At 48.2% G+C, this 21,633-nt stretch overlaps 1 protein-coding gene and 1 long non-coding RNA gene across 2 annotated transcripts; both read right to left on the bottom strand.

Moving 5' to 3' along the window:
* Nucleotides 1–1,555: 1,555 nt before the first annotated feature.
* Nucleotides 1,556–5,432, bottom strand: LOC120650871 (3-ketoacyl-CoA thiolase 2, peroxisomal-like). Its single transcript, XM_039928166.1, has 14 exons — nucleotides 5,184–5,432; nucleotides 4,940–5,016; nucleotides 4,300–4,384; nucleotides 4,061–4,187; nucleotides 3,877–3,975; nucleotides 3,729–3,796; nucleotides 3,525–3,632; nucleotides 3,338–3,415; nucleotides 3,082–3,214; nucleotides 2,906–3,002; nucleotides 2,596–2,719; nucleotides 2,404–2,512; nucleotides 2,153–2,236; nucleotides 1,556–2,051 (listed from the first exon to the last, which is right to left on the bottom strand). Exons 1-14 carry the CDS (start codon nucleotides 5,271–5,273, stop codon nucleotides 1,942–1,944), a joined length of 1,389 nt encoding a protein of 462 aa, XP_039784100.1. The 5' UTR covers nucleotides 5,274–5,432; the 3' UTR covers nucleotides 1,556–1,941.
* Nucleotides 5,433–5,863: 431 nt separating this feature from the next.
* LOC120648602 lies at nucleotides 5,864–20,051 on the bottom strand. The gene is made up of 2 exons (XR_005665012.1): nucleotides 19,914–20,051; nucleotides 5,864–6,122 (listed from the first exon to the last, which is right to left on the bottom strand). It is a non-coding gene; the product is annotated as an uncharacterized LOC120648602 (long non-coding RNA).
* Between the last annotated feature and the right edge of the window lie 1,582 nt (nucleotides 20,052–21,633).

A 21,633-nucleotide genomic window follows, 5' to 3' on the forward strand; every position in this document is an offset into this window, starting at 1 on the left:
TCTAATTAGTCCGTGATTAGTCCATATAATGCTACAGTAAATGTGTGCTAATTATAAATTAATTAAGTTTAATAAATTCACCTCACGGATAAATCATAGGATTATGCTGTTAGTTTTATAATTAGCTTAATCTTTCCAATTGGCATCAAAAAATTCGATGTGACAAAGACTTATTTTAAGCCTTTGGGAACTAAACGTGCCCTTATATAACTAGCACGGTGCCCGTTCTTGCTATAGTAATATAAATTTTACTCAGATTTACATGAGATCAACAACTTTGTGCTCTTTTAATTAAATCCGTGTGCACGTTGCGCGATGATCATGTGAGTTGTTGATTGTTCAGGTTCCGTGGAATTCTAATTGATTTATCCGGGTTCATGTTAGGATTCTGATTAATTTGTCCGATTTCTATTAGGATTTTGATTGAATGACCAAGGAATCGTTAATTGCTTTAGATATACTAGTGGAGTTGTACGTGATGCATTTAATTTTCCTTCCATCAAAAGTCATTTATTTTTCTTTCAAAAATAATACATGTCTTTCTTTTTCTTCCATAAAACAATGATGTCAATTATTATCCTTCCAAAATAAATAATGACACGCATTATGGGTGAATGCATGTGCAAAGAAAAGTAATACGCGGGTATAAGATGTGGGTAGATGAATGTTTGGTGTAAAAAGAATTAGTATTTGGGTAGAAACATTTTCCATCTATCAAAAAATGAGACTTCATCCTCTTTCGTCAAACCTTTTAGCCTGACAAATTGGTCCTCCATAAGAAGTATAGTGGGTCTAATCTTTGTGAAAAATATTTTCAATTGTTTTGTTTCAACTTTTATAGTATAGATATAGAATAGTAAAGATATAGTAATTCCGTTTACCCGTTAACTTTGATGGACTAGCTCACACAATTGCCAACTAAACTGAAAAACAAAACCTATGTCAATATCTATCCAGAGAACATTTTATAAAACAATCAAGATCCTCAAATCTAGTCCACAACATAAAAAAATCCAATGACCGTTACTTATTTCATAGTTGCCGTTACATCGAGACTAATCATTTTTTAAAAGAATCTTTTTATATTTAAAGTATTAAATATAAACTAATCATAAACTAATTACAGAACTCGTTTGTAAACTACGAGATGAATCTAATGAGCCTAATTAATCCGTCATTAGCATATGTTTATTGCAACTTTACTGTAGCAATTTAGTGTATAATCACGACCTAACTAGGTTCATCAGATTCGTCTCCCAATTTACAAGCAAACTGCGCAATTAGTTTTTTATTTCGTCTAGATTTAATTCTTTATACATGTGCCACAATATTCTTTTGAAATTTTGAATTTTGAATCTAAACAAAACCTTAGCCGTAATTTCGCAAGATCCTCTTAATACGGATTGCTTTCACTCTATCTTGGAAGCTGCTTTTCATATATTTTCACATGTCTCGTTCACCTTGTTCAAAAAAATTATGATGTCTGCAAACCAACTTTTCCGTGCAACGGTGCAAACTCGGTGCTACAGCACCAGCTGCCGTGCGCTGCTCTGTCTTCCAATTACTTACGCTGCCCGTTTCCATTACAACGTGGAAATCAAACAATACCAGTAATGCTCGATTACGTTTACATTTGCGTAACAGTTTTTGAACCAAACACCATCTTAGTCTACAAAGACTATCGAATGCCCGTCCTGCGTCAACTTTGAATAGCAAGAACGGACTTCGCTCCTTACAACATTGATTATTGGAGTTATTCAAACAACTTTCCAGCTAACAATAGAATTATCCAGCTATCCAAGTTCACATGTTGATGGGGTATAAACTCTAGTTAGCCGTCAGCAGGGGCGACAAATACACAATCACTTTATTCCCCAATTCGCTTTGTGTTGCGATTTGGAAACAATACTGCCATTCCCTTCCAGAAATTTGATGGTATAGTTACATGGCATCCTTGGAAAGCCAGTTATGGGACGGGATCCCCCGAGCATTGGTGAGCTCATCCACACCATCTCCCCGCTCGAATACAGCAGCAGCACCCATCCCAGAACCTGCACATCCATCATCATAACATATGAAGGTCTCTGTTACAATCTCCACTCAAAAGCATCCATTTGATGCAGATAAATGAAATAAGTAATTAGTTATGTACCTATGCACATAGAAATCACTCCGAAACGGCAATCCTTGCCACGGCGTTTCATCTCATTGAGAAGAGTACTGACACATCGAGCACCTGCCAAGAAAAAGACATAAATGTCGTTGTTGCTGTCAATTAAAACATCCTAAATCAGCCACCTCACAGATCTTCATCTTCACAGTTTTGCATGGTCATTAAAATGGCAGACTTCGTCCAATAAGGCTTGTGGGATATAATCAATGGAAAATGCAGAAAACAAATACCTGTAGCACCCAATGGATGCCCAAGAGCAATTGCACCTCCATTAACGTTGACTTTTGTAGGATCAAGTTCCAACTTTTTGCAGCAGTACACATACTGAGATGCAAAAGCCTATGGACAAGAGCAAACAAATATTATCTGGCAATTATATTGTTATCGAGAGGAAGAACTCAAGAACACAGATGAAACTATACCTCATTAATTTCAAAAAGGTCAATATCATCAATTTGTAGTCCGGCAGCTTTCACAGCTGCAGGGATTGCAACAGCCGGCCCAATACCCATTACAGCTGGATCAACTCCAACTGCCGCAAAGCTCCTACATTTGCACATTACGCTATAATGATGGGCCTCTCAACAGAAATTTACAGATTATTAAAGGTATGTCATAGGCCTCTGTTTTGGCTGACAAAGTGTTGAATAACGAGGTTGTGCTCAGTAAAAGTAAGGTATTTGGATGTTTTTGTCCCAAACTGTGCACATTGTAGGGGGACAGTAATGATACCTAAAGACGCCAATAATCGGAAGACCTTTTTTCATAGCGACATCCCGTCTCATTAGCAAGACAGCCCCAGCACCATCACTCACTTGGCTAGCATTCCCTACAGTTAAGCAACACTAGATTTAGAGTTGATACAACCAATGAACATTCGCTCACAGTTTGATTTCACTTTTCCTCACCAGCAGTAGTACTGCCATCCTTTGAAAATGCTGGTTTGAGTTTTGACAGGACTGCCAGCGAAGTACCAGCTCTGATTCCATCATCTGCTGAGACTACGATCTCCTTTTCCTCACCAGTTTTTGGATCGACAATCTATATAAGATGGTGATTGTGTCAGCATACCACAAAGAAACAAAATATTTCAACTCCAAATTTGATAGAATTCCTCAACAGTTAAAATGGTTATTTTCAGAAGAAAAAAATCAGCTACATTACCTTTGTATGAACAGGCACAATTTCTTCCTTGAATTTACCAGCAGCTGCTGCTGCAGCAGCCTTTCTGTGAGACTCAACCTATGCATTAACAATAAAAAGAATAAGAGCAAGAAGCATCCCGCACGACAGCAACTCGGAGTCTCGTACGCACAGAAATGCACCATGAAAGGGGAATAAGGCAACTTACAGCAGCTTGATCTTGTTCCAGTCGTGTTATGCCGAACCGGTGTGCAACATTCTCTGATGTGAGGCCCATTGGGAGAAGGCAATCACGTGCTTGAGAAAATAGCTCAACCTAAAACAAAATTACATAAAAAATTAATCAGACAAAAGATGTCTGCACATGCATCTAAAATGTGCCTTTGCTGTATTGTCCAACATGTACACTTACTTTGGGATTCACTTGACCATCAAGAGTAACTCGGTTCAATGTCATGGACTCGAGGCCAGCAGCAATACCTTGGATGGAGAGAATAAAACTCAATTCACCAACAAATCAAAAATAAAGTTACTCAAAATCAGACAACAAGAAATCTTACCGGTATCATACAGCCCTGCTTTAATAGCAGCAGCAACATCTGCAACTGCCTGAAGGCCAGAAGAGCATTGCCTGTTTACAGTCTTCAGAGGAACAGTGTCTGCATCGACCCAAACAAATTGATCAAGGTGGGGATAATCATGGTCTGAAATCACAGTAAGATGCACCAGAGACAGTTTCATTACCAGGAATACCAGCATAGAGTGCTGCCATTCTGCATTCGATTGCCCTCTGGGACCCAGGTGCTAAGACAGTACCGACAACAATGTCCCCAACTTCGCTAGAGTTCAGCTTTGTTTTATCCAATAAAGCCTACGATTGAGAAAAAAAGCGTATAAGAGGACCCAAACACACCGACAAGCGACCAATTCACGGATTTAATAATAAAGATGCAGAAAGGGAAATAACCCAACGAAGCACCGACCTTGAAGACAGGAACCAATAGGTCCTCAGCGAACGTATCCTTGAAACCCCCTCTCTTGGCCTTGCAAATCGCCGTCCTGTATGCACTGGAGACAGAAAAGGGTATGCAATTGAACAAAATTTCTTCCACGTGTACAAGAAACAAGTAACAAAAGGGAAAGAAACAATTTAATTATACCCAGAAAATAATATCACAGTTATCATGATTCATGAACCCAACGGTTCACTTCTCATGGAAATAGGCTTGTCCAACTGAACCGTAACACTCTCTAGAGCACTCTCTAGCTGTCTAGCAGTCTCATGTTCGACAGATGACTCTAGCATGGCTCCCTGACGAGATCCAGAAAAAAGGTGTTCTTGTACGCCCAGATTTAGACTCGGGTTGACCAACGCCCAGAGCCCAAATTCGCAGCAATTCATCATTGCAGTTGCAGCAGTTCGACGACCACAACTCTACACGGTAGTAATACAGCTTACCGTCGCCGGTAGCACCATACGAAAATTCTCCTAGGAATCACCGCAGGACAACGGCCACCGAAAACCCAGAACAAAGGAATTCCCACACCAGTCCAGTCGCGATCAAAAGCTCCAATTAACATGGGGCCGCAAGCCAGGGAAGCTCGAGTCCACAGTCCACTTACGCGACAATGACGACGTCGTCGGCGAAGGCCGCCCTCCGGTGGTACGCCGCGCTGTCCCCCGCCGAGCACGCGCTCGCCTGCCACACACGCACACACGCACGGGGCGCAGCGCCGCCGCCGGTCAGTCGCGTCGCAGATCTGGCGCCGGATAAAACGCCGCCGGAGCGATCGGAGCGGCGCGCCCCGGATCGGTCCGAGCGAACGAGGGAGACAGGGAGAGGGGGGGAGGGGCGGGGGTTCTCACGGAGATGGCGGGCGGGGAGGGGCCCGACGCCGCGGCCGCGGGGTCGAGGTGCCGCAGCAGGACCCGCTGCCTGTCGATGGCCTTCTCCATTGCTCCCCGTCAGTCGCTGCAGGTACCCGCGCACAAGATGGGGAGGTGGGTGCGGGGTGATTTGTAGGAGAGGGGAGGTCCGGGTCGGGTGGGGAAGGAAGAGGCCGGAACGGAAGGGAAATCGCGGAGGTTTTACCACGAAGTTTTGGGGGGGGGGGGGGGGGTGCAGATGCCCGTGGAGTCGCCCCGTGCGGAGGGACGACTTGGAATTGCTGCGTAGAGGTCCGGGACTGGGAGCCTGTCTCGCGGTCGCCGCGTGGGGAGAACGGAGACGGAGACGGGGCCGACCGTTCCGCGCTCTGACGCGCGGTGTGTGAACTCGAACACCTGCCGTGAGGACGGAGCGGGCCGGGGGTGCTGGTCGTGGTCTCGTACTCTGACTGACTTTTTTTTTTTTTGAAACTAGTGGTTATGGGCACGTGTGTTTATTTAGTGGTTTTGTACATTTTCAGTCATATGTTTAAAACTAATTCTATATTAACTCTACTTCATGGTATAAGAGTTCCACCAAATAGACAAATCAAAAATTTATAAATCGTAAAATCCAACAAAATAAAATTAATAACAATAATAATGTAGCATAAGAACTAGTCTCAATCCATTATTGTTGTTTATTGATTGATATGGGAATTTAAAATATGACCAACTTAAAAAATGTAGCAAGATCCATCCATATTTCTTTCTCAGATCAGCCATGGTATGCGATTAATTTATCTAGATATATTTCTCCACGCAGGTGTTACATATGGTCTTTATAGCTCCGGCTATATCTTGAATGTTATCTTTGCTCTCGTTCCATAACCACTTCAGTAGATCTATGACCAACCACTTCCTCAGAACTCTCGCATCCTGGTATTGAAGCGTCCCCTCATAAGAGAAGACTTAAATGTGATACAAAGCACCAGTCCCAGGAGGCTGATGCCACATTTATTACATCAGATGGTTCAAAACCGTACAAACCTTGGAGGACACTCGATACAGATGATAATAATAATTAACCAAGCGACGACATAACACCAGACCGCAAACCACATGGAGTCTATCACGGGCTCAGAGTACTGCGACAGCGGAGGCATCTCGACAGGGCCGGTTCCACAGGCAAAGTTGGGTGTAGAACGATAACCCTACTCGGCGTTGTCTGGGACGAAGTCTGGGTCTTCTTCTGTAAAAAGTAAGAGTGGGGTGAGTACAAACGTACTCAGCAAGTCCAACCACACCCACGGAGGGGGGTTACATCAGAATAATATGCATAGGTAAATCAAGGATAAGGTTATGGTTTAATTTGCAGAAAAACGATATTTTATGCAGGGGTTTATTTTAAAGAAAACCTTTTAGAAATCGGTTTTTGGCAGTAACACAGAGTTCAGGTTTTAAAACTGCTACCGGACTCCCCGTCCGTCGTAGCACACAGCACAACTGCCGGACACAATTCCAAAACAACTCACACCAACCCATCCCAATGAAACACTAGTTATGTGACCACACCGTAACTCGCATAATACCGTGAGCACGGACTATTCGAATAGATTCTTAACTCTGCAGAGGTGTGCAACTTTACCCACAAGTAGGATACCACAACTCGAACACCGTCGTGTCGGTGTAGATCCCAACATAGCCGTTACCCACCATATCTAAGCCTGACTAGCCATCACGGGATGCACCAAGGGGTCATTGACCGTTCACTTAGGTATAACCGGGCATAAGTCACTCGGGCTTATCCCTTCTCCTTAGTCACCCGTTGCTCTCAGCTCTCCTGATGGCTATCACACCAATTAGTGGGATTTATGCTACGCCGTTGCCCATTCAACGGTCGAGTGGTTTGCACGATAGTGGAGTTAGGTGAGATGACACACCAACTCGGTCCTTAGACACGACAAGATGGATATCTCCCTTCTTTGCCCTGCCACACAGGCATAAGCACACCAATCGGCAATTCACACAGAAATGCCGTCCATCCCGTCCATACTCATCTTTCGAAACTCCACATTTTATCCCTTCCCACACACACATTTTCTTTATCAAATAAATCATATTATGAGTAAAGTCCTAAGCGTTCTAGTGTCGATTAACGTCCAAGCAAAATCAGACATTAATCTAGGTGGTCAAGGAATGGTTAACACAAATCAAGGGGTGGCTATCCAACCGTGTTTTCATGCAAGCAAAACATATGCAATTTTTATAAAACAGGCCATTGGGTTGTGTTAATAAAAACTAGGACAGAAACATGCATCAAAGGATGGGATCGAACTTGCCGTCTTCAAAGCCTTCGGGGAAGTCCTGTCCTTCGGGCTCGGGGTCGCGGAACTGGTCCTCGTTCTCCTGCTCACAGTACGGCTCGTTGACGGGCTCTCCTTCGTTCACTCCGTGGTCTACAGCGTACACAAACAAGCACACAATCAAATCACCGAAAACAAAGATTTGTCGTCGAGCTCGAAACGGGGACACATGAAATATAGGGCATGGAGTGATATTTTTGGGTGTGCTTCTAATGGCATGGTCAAAAATGTATTAAGAGAGACGTGGTAAAGTTTTGGGTAGATCCGAGTTGTTAGGCGCATGAAATGATAGGTCAAAAGGGTGTTTAGGGCCTAACAGGGGTTCAGGGACTTGTTTGTGATTATATTTGAGAAGGCAGGGGTTTGGTTGTAATTTCCGAAAAGGTTTTGGGTTATTCAGGAAAAGAGTGGGGTCCCATTTATAATTAAGTTAAATTGTGGAGGGTTTGCTTGGTAATATAATAAAGGCTAGGGCTTTATTAGAAAAAGGCCAAGGGCAGGGGGTTCTTTAGCAAATAGCAAAAAGGGGAGGGGGCTCAAGACAAAACTGCCTGTTCTCTTCCTCCCCCCCGACGCAGAACAGGGGAGGGGTGGAGGCGCGTCGGCGGCGGACCGATTCGAGCTCCCCGGGTCATGACGGCGGCCGGGATTGAGGGGGAAAGGGGAAGGGAGCTGCGGGGGATCGATCCCTGGCCTCACCTCGAGCGGTGGTGGCGTGTGGCGGCCTAGCCACAGCAGTCAGTGGCGGCGGGGCTACAAGGCAGGCGGCGGCGGCGCTAAGGAAGCATAGGAGGAGCTAGGACGGCGGCGGTGGCTCGTGGTGGAGGATGTGGTGCACGAGGAAGCTCCGCGGCCCCTTTTATAGGCGGCCAAGGCGGTGGGGGGGTGAGAGCGGGGCGACGGCCGGCGAGGCAGCTCTGAGCGGCTTTAATGGCGTGGGGGCGGCGAGGCGATGCGACGGCACGGCGCTGAGCAGCACTGGTGGGGCGTCAACGGCGACAGCGGGCGGGGCGCGTGCGCGGGGCAGGATGGGACGCGTCGGGCGTCGGGCGTCGGTCGACCGGCGCAGGCGAGCTTCGTACGGGCGTCAACGATGGCGGTGTGCGCGCGGTAGGCGGCGCTGTGCAGCGTCAACAGCGGTGGTGTGCGCGCACGGCTTGGCACGGTCGTGCGGTCGGCGCTGCGTGGCGGCAAGCGTGCGCGCACGCACGCGTGTGCTCGGCCCGGGGCTGGCGTGGCGTGGCGCGGCGCGACGCTCCAAGTGACGCGTTCGTGCGCGTGTGCGCGCGCACGGGCGGGCCGGGGAGGCGCGTGCGAGCTGGGCAAGTGGGGTGAGCGCGAGAGCGGGGCAGGGCAGGCCGGGAAGCGGCGCTCGGGCGGCCGGGCTGAGAGAGGAGGGGGGGCCAGGCCAGGCAGAGCGGAGCAGGCCGAGCGGGCGGCGCTCGGGAGCGGGCAAAGCAAGGGCCGAGCGCGCGGGTAGGAGAAAGGAGAGAGAGGGAGAGGGAAGGAGAGGGAAAAGAAAAGAGAAAAAGAAAATGGGAAAAAGAAAAGAAAGAGAGAAAAAGAAAAAGGAGGGGAGAGGGAAATGGAGAGAGAGGAAGGGCGGGATTCGCGCCGACGTGATGCGGCCCCGGCCGGCCACGCGCGACGGTCGCGTGCGTCGAATGCAGGCGGGATTCGCGGCGTGGTCTACGGCTGGTCGGCCACGCGCGCGTCGCGCGGAGAGGAGGATGGGACAACGGGTGTTCGGGACAGAGAAACGATCTCGGGATTTGAGGTTTAGGGTTCAGGGTTTTAAGGGGAAGTCGAACTCAACGACGAAACACAACTTTAGCGCATGATTTATTTTAGTAAATTTTCGGGATGTTACAAACCTACCCCACTTAAAATGAATCTCGTCCTCGAGATTCGACTGGTTCCTAAATAGGTGGGGAAATTCCTTCCTTAGAGCGTCTTCGCGTTCCCACGTAGCTTCTTCTACTCCATGCCTGCTCCACTGGACTCTGCATATCCGTACTTCAGAGTTTCTGGTCTTCCTGGTTACAGTATCCAGAATCCTGACTGGTACTTCCTGATATCGCAAGTCTGGCTGTAGATCTATTGTTTCTACTGGCACATGCTCTGCCTCGGGTACCCTCAAACACCTTCTCAATTGCGAGACATGGAATACTGGGTGTATATCCGACATTTCTTCTGGTAGCTCCAAACGGTACGTTACTGCTCCAACTTTCTTCAGAACTCGGTATGGTCCAATGTACCAAGGGGCCAATTTTCCTTGTACCCGAAATCTTCAGGTTCCTCGAATGGGTGATACCTTGAGATACGCGAAATCTCCTGGGTTGAAACTTATTTCCTGTCTTTTCTTGTCCGCATAGCTCTTTTGTCGGGACTGGGCCGCTTTTAGCTTTTCTCTAATCTCGGCGACTCTTTCCTCTGCTTCCTTTATGAGTGCGGGGCCGACTAGGGCACGTTCTCCAACTTCCGACCACATCAGAGGGGTTCTGCATTTCCTTCCGTAGAGAGCTTCAAACGGTGACATGCCCAAGCTTGCTTGGTATCCGTTGTTGTATGAGAACTCGACATAAGGTAAGCTTTGTTCCCAATCTTGGCCATAAGTGAGGACACACGCTCTTAGCATATCTTCCATAATATGATTCACCCTTTCCGTCTGACCATCTGTCTGTGGGTGGCGGAGCTAAAGTCTAACTTGGTGCCCATGGCTTTATGCAAACTTTTCCAAAATCTAGAGGTAAACTGGGTCCCTCTATCTGAAACGATTCGGCTGGGCACACCATGCAATTTCACTATGTTTTCTATATAGAGCTTGGCTAACTTCTCCCCGCCATAGTTGGTCCGTACGGGTATGAAGTGAGCTGTTTTAGTAAGTCGATCCACAATTACCCATATGGAGTCATGTCCTTTCTGGGTTCTGGGCAACCCCACCACAAAGTCCATTCCTATTTCATCCCATTTCCACACCGGGATAGGTAGGGGTTGCAACAATCCTGCTGGCTTTTGGTGTTCAGCTTTGATTCTTTGGCAAGTATCGCATCGGGCGACAAATCGTGCAATATCCGCCTTCATCCCATTCCACCAATATTTTCGTCTTAAGTCCATATACATCTTGGTGGAGCCTGGGTGAACGGAGTAGGCCGAATTGTGGGCTTCATCCATGATTATTTGCCTAAATTCTCCTTTCTGGGGTACACAAATTCTATCTTTATACCATAACGTCCCCCTATTATCCACTCTGAAATCTGGTGCCTTATTTTCTCCGGTCTGCCTCCGGATTTCCATTAGTCCCTTGTCGATCTTTGGGCTTCCCTGATTCTTTCTTCTAGAGTGGATTGAACGTTCAGCACTCGGCTGGACCCTCGAGGGACAACGTGCACATTCAATCGTGCCATTTCCTCTCGTAAATGATCGTTCTTGGGCCCATAGGATTTTCGGCTTAGGGCATCGGCTACTACATTTGCTTTTCCGGGATGGTAATGGATTTCCAGATTATAATCTTTAACCAACTCCAACCATCTCCTTTGCCTTAAGTTTAGATCCAGCTGGGTGAAAATGTACTTTAGGCTCTTGTGGTCGGTATAGATTTCGCACTTATTTCCAATCAGATAATGTCTCCAAATCTTAAGTGCGTGCACTACGGCTGCAAGTTCCAGATAATGGGTCGGGTAGTTCTGCTCATGAGACCTGAGTTGCCGGGATGCATATGCAACGACTTTACCATCTTGCATCAGTACACAACTCAATCCTTGTCGGGACGCATCACAATAGATGACAAAATCCTGATGAATGTCCGGCAGGGTTAGCACTGGGGCTGTCGTCAATCTTTGCTTCAACTCCCGGAAGCTCCTTTCACACGACTCCGTCCAGGTGAACTTCTTTTCTTTCTTGAGCAGCTCCGTCATGGGCCGGGCTATCTTAGAAAATCCTTCAATAAATCTCCGATAATACCCAGCTAATCCAAGAAAACTTCTGATCTCACTGACGTTGGTCGGTGGTTGCCAGTTGGAGACTGCTTCGACCTTCTCGGGGTCCACTGCTACTCCTTTCGCGGTCAGAATATGACCAAGGAAGGCTACTTTCTCCAGCCAGAACTCACACTTGCTGAACTTGGCGTATAGCCTATGCACTCTCAGCTTCTCCAAAACTACCCTCAGGTGCTGCTCGTGCTCCTGAATACTCTTCGAGTAAATGAGTATGTCGTCAATGAAGACTACTACAAACTTATCTAACTCGTCCATAAAAACTTTGTTCATGAGGTTCATGAAATAGGCAGGTGCATTTGTCAGTCCAAAAGACATCACCGTAAACTCAAACTGCCCATACCGGGTGACAAAAGCTGTTTTCGGGATGTCGCTTTCCCTGATCTTGAGCTGAAAATAGACGGACCTCAGGTCAATCTTGGAAAAGTACTTGGCTCTTTTTAACTGATCGACAAGATCATCGATCCTGGGGAGGGGGTACTTGTTCTTGATAGTGACTTCGTTCAGTGCCCGGTAATCAACGCACAACCTCATACTTCCATCCTTCTTTTTGACAAACAGAACCGGGGCTCCCCAAGGCGACGAACTTGGCCTGATGAAGCCAATCTGTTGTAGCTCCTCTAGTTGTTTCTTTAACTCCGCCAGCTCGGAGGCTGCCATCCTATAGGGTCTCTTGGCTATGGGGGCGGTTCCAGGAACAAGATCAATGACAAATTCTACGTCCCTGTCTGGTGGCATACCGGGAAGTTCTTCGGGAAAGACATCGGGGTATTCATTTACTACTGGGACTTCATCCAAGTTCTTAGCTTCCATACTGAATACCATCGGGTTTGCTCCGCTTTCCCGGGTGTGACAGGTCACTCGAACACCCTCTGGGTTTGTTAGATGTACTACCTTGTCCGTACAACCTATGAGGCCATTGTGTTTGCTTAGCCAGTCCATTCCAAGGATCACATCTATCCCTTCTGACTTAAGTACTACTAGGTCTGCTAGAAACTCTACCCCACTTAAATTGATCCTTACCCGTAGACAACCCAGTTGACACCTGATGTCTCCTCCGGGCGTCCGGGTTAATAGGGGTGTTTTTAGTAGTACTGTAGGTATTTTATGTTTCTCCACAAAACTTGAGGATATGAATGAGTGTGATGCTCCAGAATCGAACAGTACTGTTGCAAGAGTTGAGCTGACTAGGTACTCACCAAGTACTACGCCCTGGGCTCCTTGAGCTTCCTGTGCGTCGATGTGGTTGACGCGGGCTCGTCCAAAAGACTGCTGGGGTTGCCTCTGCTGGTTGTTGTTGTTGCTGCTGTTGCCGCGGAGGGGCACTCGGTTGGCACCGGTCAGAACTGGCTTAGGTCCGTTCACTGTGCTGGAGAAAGCTGATGTAGCCGGCTTGTTCTTGGCATAAGGACAGTCGGCGATGAAATGACCCGTCTCCCGACAGTTGAAGCAGGCCCTCACATTGCTGTTGTTGTTGGTGACCTGGCTTGCATTACTCTGAGGGGCCCTCATGGTGTTCTGGCTTCTGAGCTGGGTGTTAGGGGCCCGTGGTCCTGTCACTTGAGACTGAGTTCTGTACTGCATTGGGGCTTGGGACCTTGGTGCGTTGTAGCTGAAGCTTCTGGGCTTCTGGAAACGATCCTGCTGGCGTGCCTTGCTCTCCAAAAACTTCGCTTGTTATCCTTTCTTTCATCGATCTTGGCCCTCTCTGTGAGGATTGCCTTGTTCATCAGGGTGTTGTAATCAGGGTAGATCTGAGGAGTGAGCAGGGTCCTGAGTTCTGGGTTTAGTCCCTTTTTGAACATATCCTGCTTTTTCTCGTCGTCGTTCACTTCTTCGGGTGCATAGCGAGCCAGCTCCATAAACTGGTGTGTATACTCTTCCACCGTCATATTCCCCTGCTGAAGTGCGCGAAATTCATCCGCCTTGCGCTTCATGGTGGCCGAGGGGATGTGATAACGGCGGAATTCCCTCACGAATTCATTCCAGGTGATGGTGGAGGCATCTCGGGCAGCAGCGCAGTAATTCTCCGACCAGGCTAAGGCAGTTCCGGTGAGTTGATGTGCAGCCAGAAGGACTTTATCTCGATCCTGGCACCAAAATGGCTCGAGCTTTCTCTGGATCACGCGGAGCCAGTCATCTGCATCCAAGGGGTTGCTGGATCCGGCGAAAGTGGGTGGCTTGGCCCTCAGAAAAGTTGTCAGCTTGTCATTAAAGGTCTGCTCTCGTGGCTGCCTGTTCACTAGAGCATTGGCCAGTGTCTCCAGTATGAGAGTCTGGTTATGGATTATTTGTGCCAGATCCGTGAAGGGTGGTGGTGGTGGTGGTGGCAACTGTGCACCAAGATTTTCTCCTCTGCCCTGACTCACTTCTTGTTCTTCCTGAGGATGGTTTTGCCCGTCAGGGTGTACTCCTGCATCAGCGGCTGCAGGGTCCCTAACGCGGGAGGCCCTCGTGATGCTCCGGGAAACCATCTGTAGATCGAGTGGATTAGGACTAAGATTAGGTGATATTTAAGTTGTTTAATTCGTATTTTTGAAAAGACAGTATCTTTCTACTGCCGAAAAGCACACAAGCACACCACAAACCAAACAACAAGCACAACAACTTTATTACTGCACGGGGGGGGGGGGTACAACACGGGGAAAGGCCAAACGCGTACAACACGTCCGGGTACACAACTTCAAAAGAAAAGGGGCACAGGACTTCTTCGGACCACACAGCTTCATTCCTTGTCGGTTGCTCGCGCTTCAGGCAGACTCATTGGCTTGAGTGGGTTCCTCCCTCGGAAAGGAACCCACGTTCTCCGGGGAAATGAGTGGTCCTGGCTCACCGTCCTCTAGATCTCCGTTTTCCCGGGGTTGTGTCGTGGCTTCTCTTGCGGCGGCGGCCGTAGACCTTCCAGGGTTCTCGGGTGAGGCTAGTGGGTTTCCAACGAGTGGCCCCCATCCTATGACGGGCGTTCCGAGCAGAACATGGTCTTCTCCTATTGCCGGGACTGGGGTTCCACTACTAGCCCATTCTTGCATACGCTGGTCCCGGGCTTGCCTGAGGCTCTCCTGAGCAACTGCCTCACTGTTGACCGCTGTTGCGGCTCTTGCCTCGGCTTGGACTGCTCGGATTTGTTGCAGTCTTAGCGCGAGCTCTGCTTGCTCGGCTCGATGGGTCTGTTCCCTCAGCAAGTTGGCTTGCTCGTCAAAGAGCTGATCCAAGGAGGCTAGGTAGGTAGCTACTTGGTACAGGAGGACTTCTTCATGGTGGCGCCGTTCCAGGCTTCTCATTCGAGCTTCCCACACTAGAGTTCTGATGGCTGGTGGAAAGAACCTCATTGGTGTGGGGGTGAGGTGTCTTTCGAAAATCCGCCACAGGTAACGAAGTGCTTTCCTGACGGCTAGGGGATTGGTGTCCTGGTGCCTAAACCCTGTAGCGGTCACTCGCCATGACTGGATGTCGGGGTAGCGGTCACTTCTGGCGACGACTAGGATCATCCTGCAGCGGAGAGTGCCATGATGCTCGTACTCTTTGCTATAGTACCTTGGGCATTCCGTGACTCCAAGGCTTTCCAGGGCATTGATCAAGAGGCTGGGGAAGCCAGGTGCAGCTTGGCAATCGCCCTGGGTCCATCCTTCCTCAGCCATCTGAGAACAAAGATAGGGTGAAAACTTGCACAAATATTTGAGGTACACAAAAGGGGGTAGATGACATTTATTATTGCAACATGGGGGGTACAACTTCATGGGTACACGACTATTAGAGCAAAGGTCCTAGCTTGGGTGCTACTCCTATCATGGGGATTTTTCTTCGATCCTAAGGGGGCGCTTCTTCAGTGGGAGATACTGATCCATCATATCATCCTCGGTCTGAGTTCCTTTATCCCAGTGTGTTTCTTCAGGTTCTTCTTCTTCAGTTTGAGTTCCAACATCCCAATGGGTTTCCATGGGCTCTTTCTCTTCGGTCTGAATGCCTACATCCCATTGAGCCTCTTCGGGTTCCTCTTCTTCGTCTTCCTCTATCCATCCACCTATTCCCCAGCGAGCCTCGTACCTCCGCATTCGGGCTTGGAGAGCGGCTAGAGAATTCTCGGCGCGTGTGACTCTTGCCTATTGCTCTTCCAGTTCTGCCTCTTTTTCTTCCATTTGGACTTGGAGGGCGGCTAGGGAATACTCAGCGTGTACGGTTCTCGTCCGTTGTTCATCCAGCTCCTGGGTTGCCTTTTCTGCTCTGTGGACTTGCTGCTTCAGTTGTGCTGCTTGCTCGCGATAGAGCTCATCCAGGCCGGTGAGATAGATGGATAGGTGAGAGACCGTGTCTTCTAGGTCTTCTTCTTCTCTTCCAAGTCCTCTCATCCTAGCAATCCATGTGCGTCCTCTTCCTTCAGTCGGCGGGAAAAATCCCATAGGAGTCCGCTGGAGGTGATGCCTGTAGATCACACGTAGACGTCGTAGGGCTTTGCGGCGGCTTTCCGATAGGTGTCCGGGAAACGAAATCCAGTGGTGTAGATGAACCAAGGGTCCACATCAGGGTAGCGGGTGCTCCTTGCTATGAAGATCATCAGGTCACACCGAAGAGTGCCCTTGGAGTCGTACTCCCGGTAAAGAAACTCTGGCGGATCCACAACTCCAATACGTTCCAAGCTGAGTATCAATAACTTAGGAAGGCCGGGCTCTGCGAAACAGATTCCGCCGATCCACCCATTATCAACCATCTGGAACAGGGCAAGAACCAAAGGTAAGTGTTTGAGTCAAGAAAGGATTATGGGTAGAAAAGTCCTAAGATAAAAGGACCTGAAAAAGGATTTCGCTCCTAGGGTCACGTCCTACGGCCAACCTACGGCTCTGATACCACCTGAAGCGTCCCCTCATAAGAGAAGACTTAAATGTGATACAAAGCACCAGTCCCAGGAGGCTGATGCCACATTTATTACATCAGATGGTTCAAAACCGTACAAACCTTGGAGGACACTCGATACAGATGATAATAATAATTAACCAAGCGACGACATAACACCAGACCGCAAACCACATGGAGTCTATCACGGGCTCAGAGTACTGCGACAGCGGAGGCATCTCGACAGGGCCGGTTCCACAGGCAAAGTTGGGTGTAGAACGATAACCCTACTCGGCGTTGTCTGGGACGAAGTCTGGGTCTTCTTCTGTAAAAAGTAAGAGTGGGGTGAGTACAAACGTACTCAGCAAGTCCAACCACACCCACGGAGGGGGGTTACATCAGAATAATATGCATAGGTAAATCAAGGATAAGGTTATGGTTTAATTTGCAGAAAAACGATATTTTATGCAGGGGTTTATTTTAAAGAAAACCTTTTAGAAATCGGTTTTTGGCAGTAACACAGAGTTCAGGTTTTAAAACTGCTACCGGACTCCCCGTCCGTCGTAGCACACAGCACAACTGCCGGACACAATTCCAAAACAACTCACACCAACCCATCCCAATGAAACACTAGTTATGTGACCACACCGTAACTCGCATAATACCGTGAGCACGGACTATTCGAATAGATTCTTAACTCTGCAGAGGTGTGCAACTTTACCCACAAGTAGGATACCACAACTCGAACACCGTCGTGTCGGTGTAGATCCCAACATAGCCGTTACCCACCATATCTAAGCCTGACTAGCCATCACGGGATGCACCAAGGGGTCATTGACCGTTCACTTAGGTATAACCGGGCATAAGTCACTCGGGCTTATCCCTTCTCCTTAGTCACCCGTTGCTCTCAGCTCTCCTGATGGCTATCACACCAATTAGTGGGATTTATGCTACGCCGTTGCCCATTCAACGGTCGAGTGGTTTGCACGATAGTGGAGTTAGGTGAGATGACACACCAACTCGGTCCTTAGACACGACAAGATGGATATCTCCCTTCTTTGCCCTGCCACACAGGCATAAGCACACCAATCGGCAATTCACACAGAAATGCCGTCCATCCCGTCCATACTCATCTTTCGAAACTCCACATTTTATCCCTTCCCACACACACATTTTCTTTATCAAATAAATCATATTATGAGTAAAGTCCTAAGCGTTCTAGTGTCGATTAACGTCCAAGCAAAATCAGACATTAATCTAGGTGGTCAAGGAATGGTTAACACAAATCAAGGGGTGGCTATCCAACCGTGTTTTCATGCAAGCAAAACATATGCAATTTTTATAAAACAGGCCATTGGGTTGTGTTAATAAAAACTAGGACAGAAACATGCATCAAAGGATGGGATCGAACTTGCCGTCTTCAAAGCCTTCGGGGAAGTCCTGTCCTTCGGGCTCGGGGTCGCGGAACTGGTCCTCGTTCTCCTGCTCACAGTACGGCTCGTTGACGGGCTCTCCTTCGTTCACTCCGTGGTCTACAGCGTACACAAACAAGCACACAATCAAATCACCGAAAACAAAGATTTGTCGTCGAGCTCGAAACGGGGACACATGAAATATAGGGCATGGAGTGATATTTTTGGGTGTGCTTCTAATGGCATGGTCAAAAATGTATTAAGAGAGACGTGGTAAAGTTTTGGGTAGATCCGAGTTGTTAGGCGCATGAAATGATAGGTCAAAAGGGTGTTTAGGGCCTAACAGGGGTTCAGGGACTTGTTTGTGATTATATTTGAGAAGGCAGGGGTTTGGTTGTAATTTCCGAAAAGGTTTTGGGTTATTCAGGAAAAGAGTGGGGTCCCATTTATAATTAAGTTAAATTGTGGAGGGTTTGCTTGGTAATATAATAAAGGCTAGGGCTTTATTAGAAAAAGGCCAAGGGCAGGGGGTTCTTTAGCAAATAGCAAAAAGGGGAGGGGGCTCAAGACAAAACTGCCTGTTCTCTTCCTCCCCCCCGACGCAGAACAGGGGAGGGGTGGAGGCGCGTCGGCGGCGGACCGATTCGAGCTCCCCGGGTCATGACGGCGGCCGGGATTGAGGGGGAAAGGGGAAGGGAGCTGCGGGGGATCGATCCCTGGCCTCACCTCGAGCGGTGGTGGCGTGTGGCGGCCTAGCCACAGCAGTCAGTGGCGGCGGGGCTACAAGGCAGGCGGCGGCGGCGCTAAGGAAGCATAGGAGGAGCTAGGACGGCGGCGGTGGCTCGTGGTGGAGGATGTGGTGCACGAGGAAGCTCCGCGGCCCCTTTTATAGGCGGCCAAGGCGGTGGGGGGGTGAGAGCGGGGCGACGGCCGGCGAGGCAGCTCTGAGCGGCTTTAATGGCGTGGGGGCGGCGAGGCGATGCGACGGCACGGCGCTGAGCAGCACTGGTGGGGCGTCAACGGCGACAGCGGGAGGGGCGCGTGCGCGGGGTAGGATGGGACGCGTCGGGCGTCGGTCGACCGGCGCAGGCGAGCTTCGTACGGGCGTCAACGGCGGCGGTGTGCGCGCGGTAGGCGGCGCTGTGCGGCGTCAACGGCGGTGGTGTGCGCGCACGGCTTGGCACTATCGTGCGGTCGGCGCTTCGTGGCGGCAAGCGTGCGCGCACGCACGCGTGTGCGCGGCCCGGGGCTGGCGTGGCGTGGCGCGGCACGGCTCTCGGCCAGTGCGCGGGGCGCGCGCGGGCAGGCGGCTTGGCAGGGCTGTACGGCGAGCGGCGTCGCGGTCCGGGGCTCTGCGGCATGGCGAGTGCGTGCGCACGGCCCGGGTCGGCTTGGCGCGACGCGACGCTCCAAGTGACGCGTTCGTGCCCGTGCGCGCGCGCACGGGCGGGCCGGGGCGGCGCGCGCGAGCTGGCAAGTGGGGTGAGCACGCGCGCGCGAGAGCGGGGCAGGACAGGCCGGGAAGCGGCGCTCGGACGGCCGGGCTGAGAGAGGAGGGGGGTCAGGCCAGGCAGAGCGGAGCAGGCCGAGCGGGCGGCGCTCGGGAGCGGGCAAAGCAGGGGCCGAGCGCGCGGGTAGGAGAAAGGAGAGAGAGGGAGAGGGAAGGAGAGGGAAAAGAAAAGAGAAAAAGAAAATGGGAAAAAGAAAAGAAAGAGAGAAAAAGAAAAAGGAGGGGAGAGGGAAATGGAGAGAGAGGAAGGGCGGGATTCGCGCCGACGCGATGCGGCCCCGGCCGGCCACGCGCGACGGTTGCGTGCGTCGAATGCAGGCGGGATTCGCGGCGTGGTCTACGGCTGGTCGGCCACGCGCGCGTCGCGCGGAGAGGAGGATGGGACAACGGGTGTTCGGGACAGAGAAACGATCTCGGGATTTGAGGTTTAGGGTTCAGGGTTTTAAGGGGAAGTCGAGCTCAACGACGAAACACAACTTTAGCGCATGATTTATTTTAGTAAATTTTCGGGATGTTACAGGTATACAAGGCATCACCACAACAAAAATGTTAGTTAGATGGCTAATAGCATAGCATCATCATAGCAAGAGCATTTAACTTTGACGAAGAGTGTTACTAACCACACGCAGCAATTGATGAAATTGTTTACCATCCCACATGTCCATGAGACTGGCAACAATAAACCTCGTCAAATTACTGGCGATTGCAATATGTAGTTGGGATTTTGATTACAGGTAGCCTCTCATGGAAGGTACTATTCATAATGGCCAATTCCTCAGTGTCTATACCACCTGCAAAGGTCAAGAAAGATTAAGAGCTTATCAATCTGTACAATAAGGATTTATCAGAATAAGTGCCTGCAGTGTTTTAAAACAAAATGGGGAAAATAAATCTTTAGGACATGTGACTATAATAAAAGGCAACAATTACACTAATAACGGTTTGATTCGTTGACATTGGGCAGTGTTCATGATAATTGCAACATTCTGCCGGTGGACAGCAAGAAAAGATATTTGAGCCCGATGACACGATAGCTTTCATTTTTTTGTCATCAAGTCATGATTCCAATTCGATTGTTGCAATTACCATATAAACTAATCTGTACTCTAAATAAATGCTAAGTCGCTAATCCTACATCTGCTCAACATTTAAAACTCAAAACAGTAAGAAGAACATGCAGATGGAAAGAGAATGTGTTTAGGGAGATGTTACTTTTTGGCATATCTGACCAGAAAATTTGACAGAATTAAGAGAAATATCAAATAGACAAATACTTTACCTAATTATATCCTAGCAGAGATCTGGGGTCACAGATATAAGCAGAATACAACAAGAATGGTCGATTTGAACTTTTGGTTAAGACCACCTTCTCTAAAGTATTAACTACATACATGAGAACCCAAAATCAATCAGAATTAAACAAAGGGATGCAATGATACCGAATCTAGATAATTCGCTTTCAAATGGTGACCAAAAAAAGGTCAATAGATATTTTCTGACGGCATAGAGGAACAAAAAACCAACTAATGAAAAGTAATCTGCTAAGATAAAATACAAAGTTTTCAAGTTGGTTCTTTTTTTTATTGCTTAATATCTACAATTTTGTGAGAGAATTAATAGACTTGTTTGCGAATATGAATGAACGAACTTTAATATATATAAAAAAGAACATCTTTCAATTTTACAGATGTGACAGAGCACTTGTATCATATATATACTCTTTAAAGAAGCAATAGAGACTTACTCCAGGAGTGTATGGCTTTATTTCTGCAGGCATCCATGTGTCAGGAACCTTCATGTATTTCTCAAAGTCATCAAGCATGTTAACCGGAAAGATATGAGACTTGTCGAGCTTGTACCCATTGGCTTTTTCCCTTGCAAGCCCAGCTTCCTAGCAGTATGTCAAACAAAGATAAATATAATCAACCTAATTCCTTTAAATGAAGAAGATTTTTTTCTATTTCAATCAACTCAAGGGTTAAAGAGGGAGCTGAAAGAAAAACAATGGAGGAAAAGTAACATGGTTCAAATTATCAAAACATTTTCTTAACAATACACAATTGCAAAATCGTATGGACCACATTCCAGATGCAAGGAGTGTGAAAATGTTCAAAAAAAAAGTCAACTGTATGTTTGGATAAAATGACCATCAGTCCATCAATAAGAGAGTCATTAAGCAGAGAAGAAGAGAAATGTAACTAACAAGAAGTGAAGTACTTGAGGCCTGAGGGTATTATACTCAATGAAATAGTAACCATAATAATATTATGCATGTAGCACTTCGCAGACAAACTATCCTTTTAATTTTGCTTTAATTAACCATCAACTTGTTATTCGTGT

Source organism: Panicum virgatum, chromosome 9K (assembly GCF_016808335.1).
Source record: "Panicum virgatum strain AP13 chromosome 9K, P.virgatum_v5, whole genome shotgun sequence".
Lineage (NCBI taxonomy): Eukaryota > Viridiplantae > Streptophyta > Magnoliopsida > Poales > Poaceae > Panicum > Panicum virgatum.

Bases quoted from the DNA above. Each gene is read 5' to 3' on its own strand.
- LOC120650871 (XM_039928166.1), bottom strand. From the start codon at position 5,273: ATGGAGAAGGCCATCGACAGGCAGCGGGTCCTGCTGCGGCACCTCGAC. The intron at 5,017-5,183 runs GTGAGAACCCCC...CGTGTGTGGCAG, and splicing joins CCTCCCCGCCCGCCATCTCC to GCGAGCGCGTGCTCGGCGGG. The intron at 2,513-2,595 runs GTATAGTTTCAT...TCTTGTCCATAG, and splicing joins ACCTTTTTGAAATTAATGAG to GCTTTTGCATCTCAGTATGT.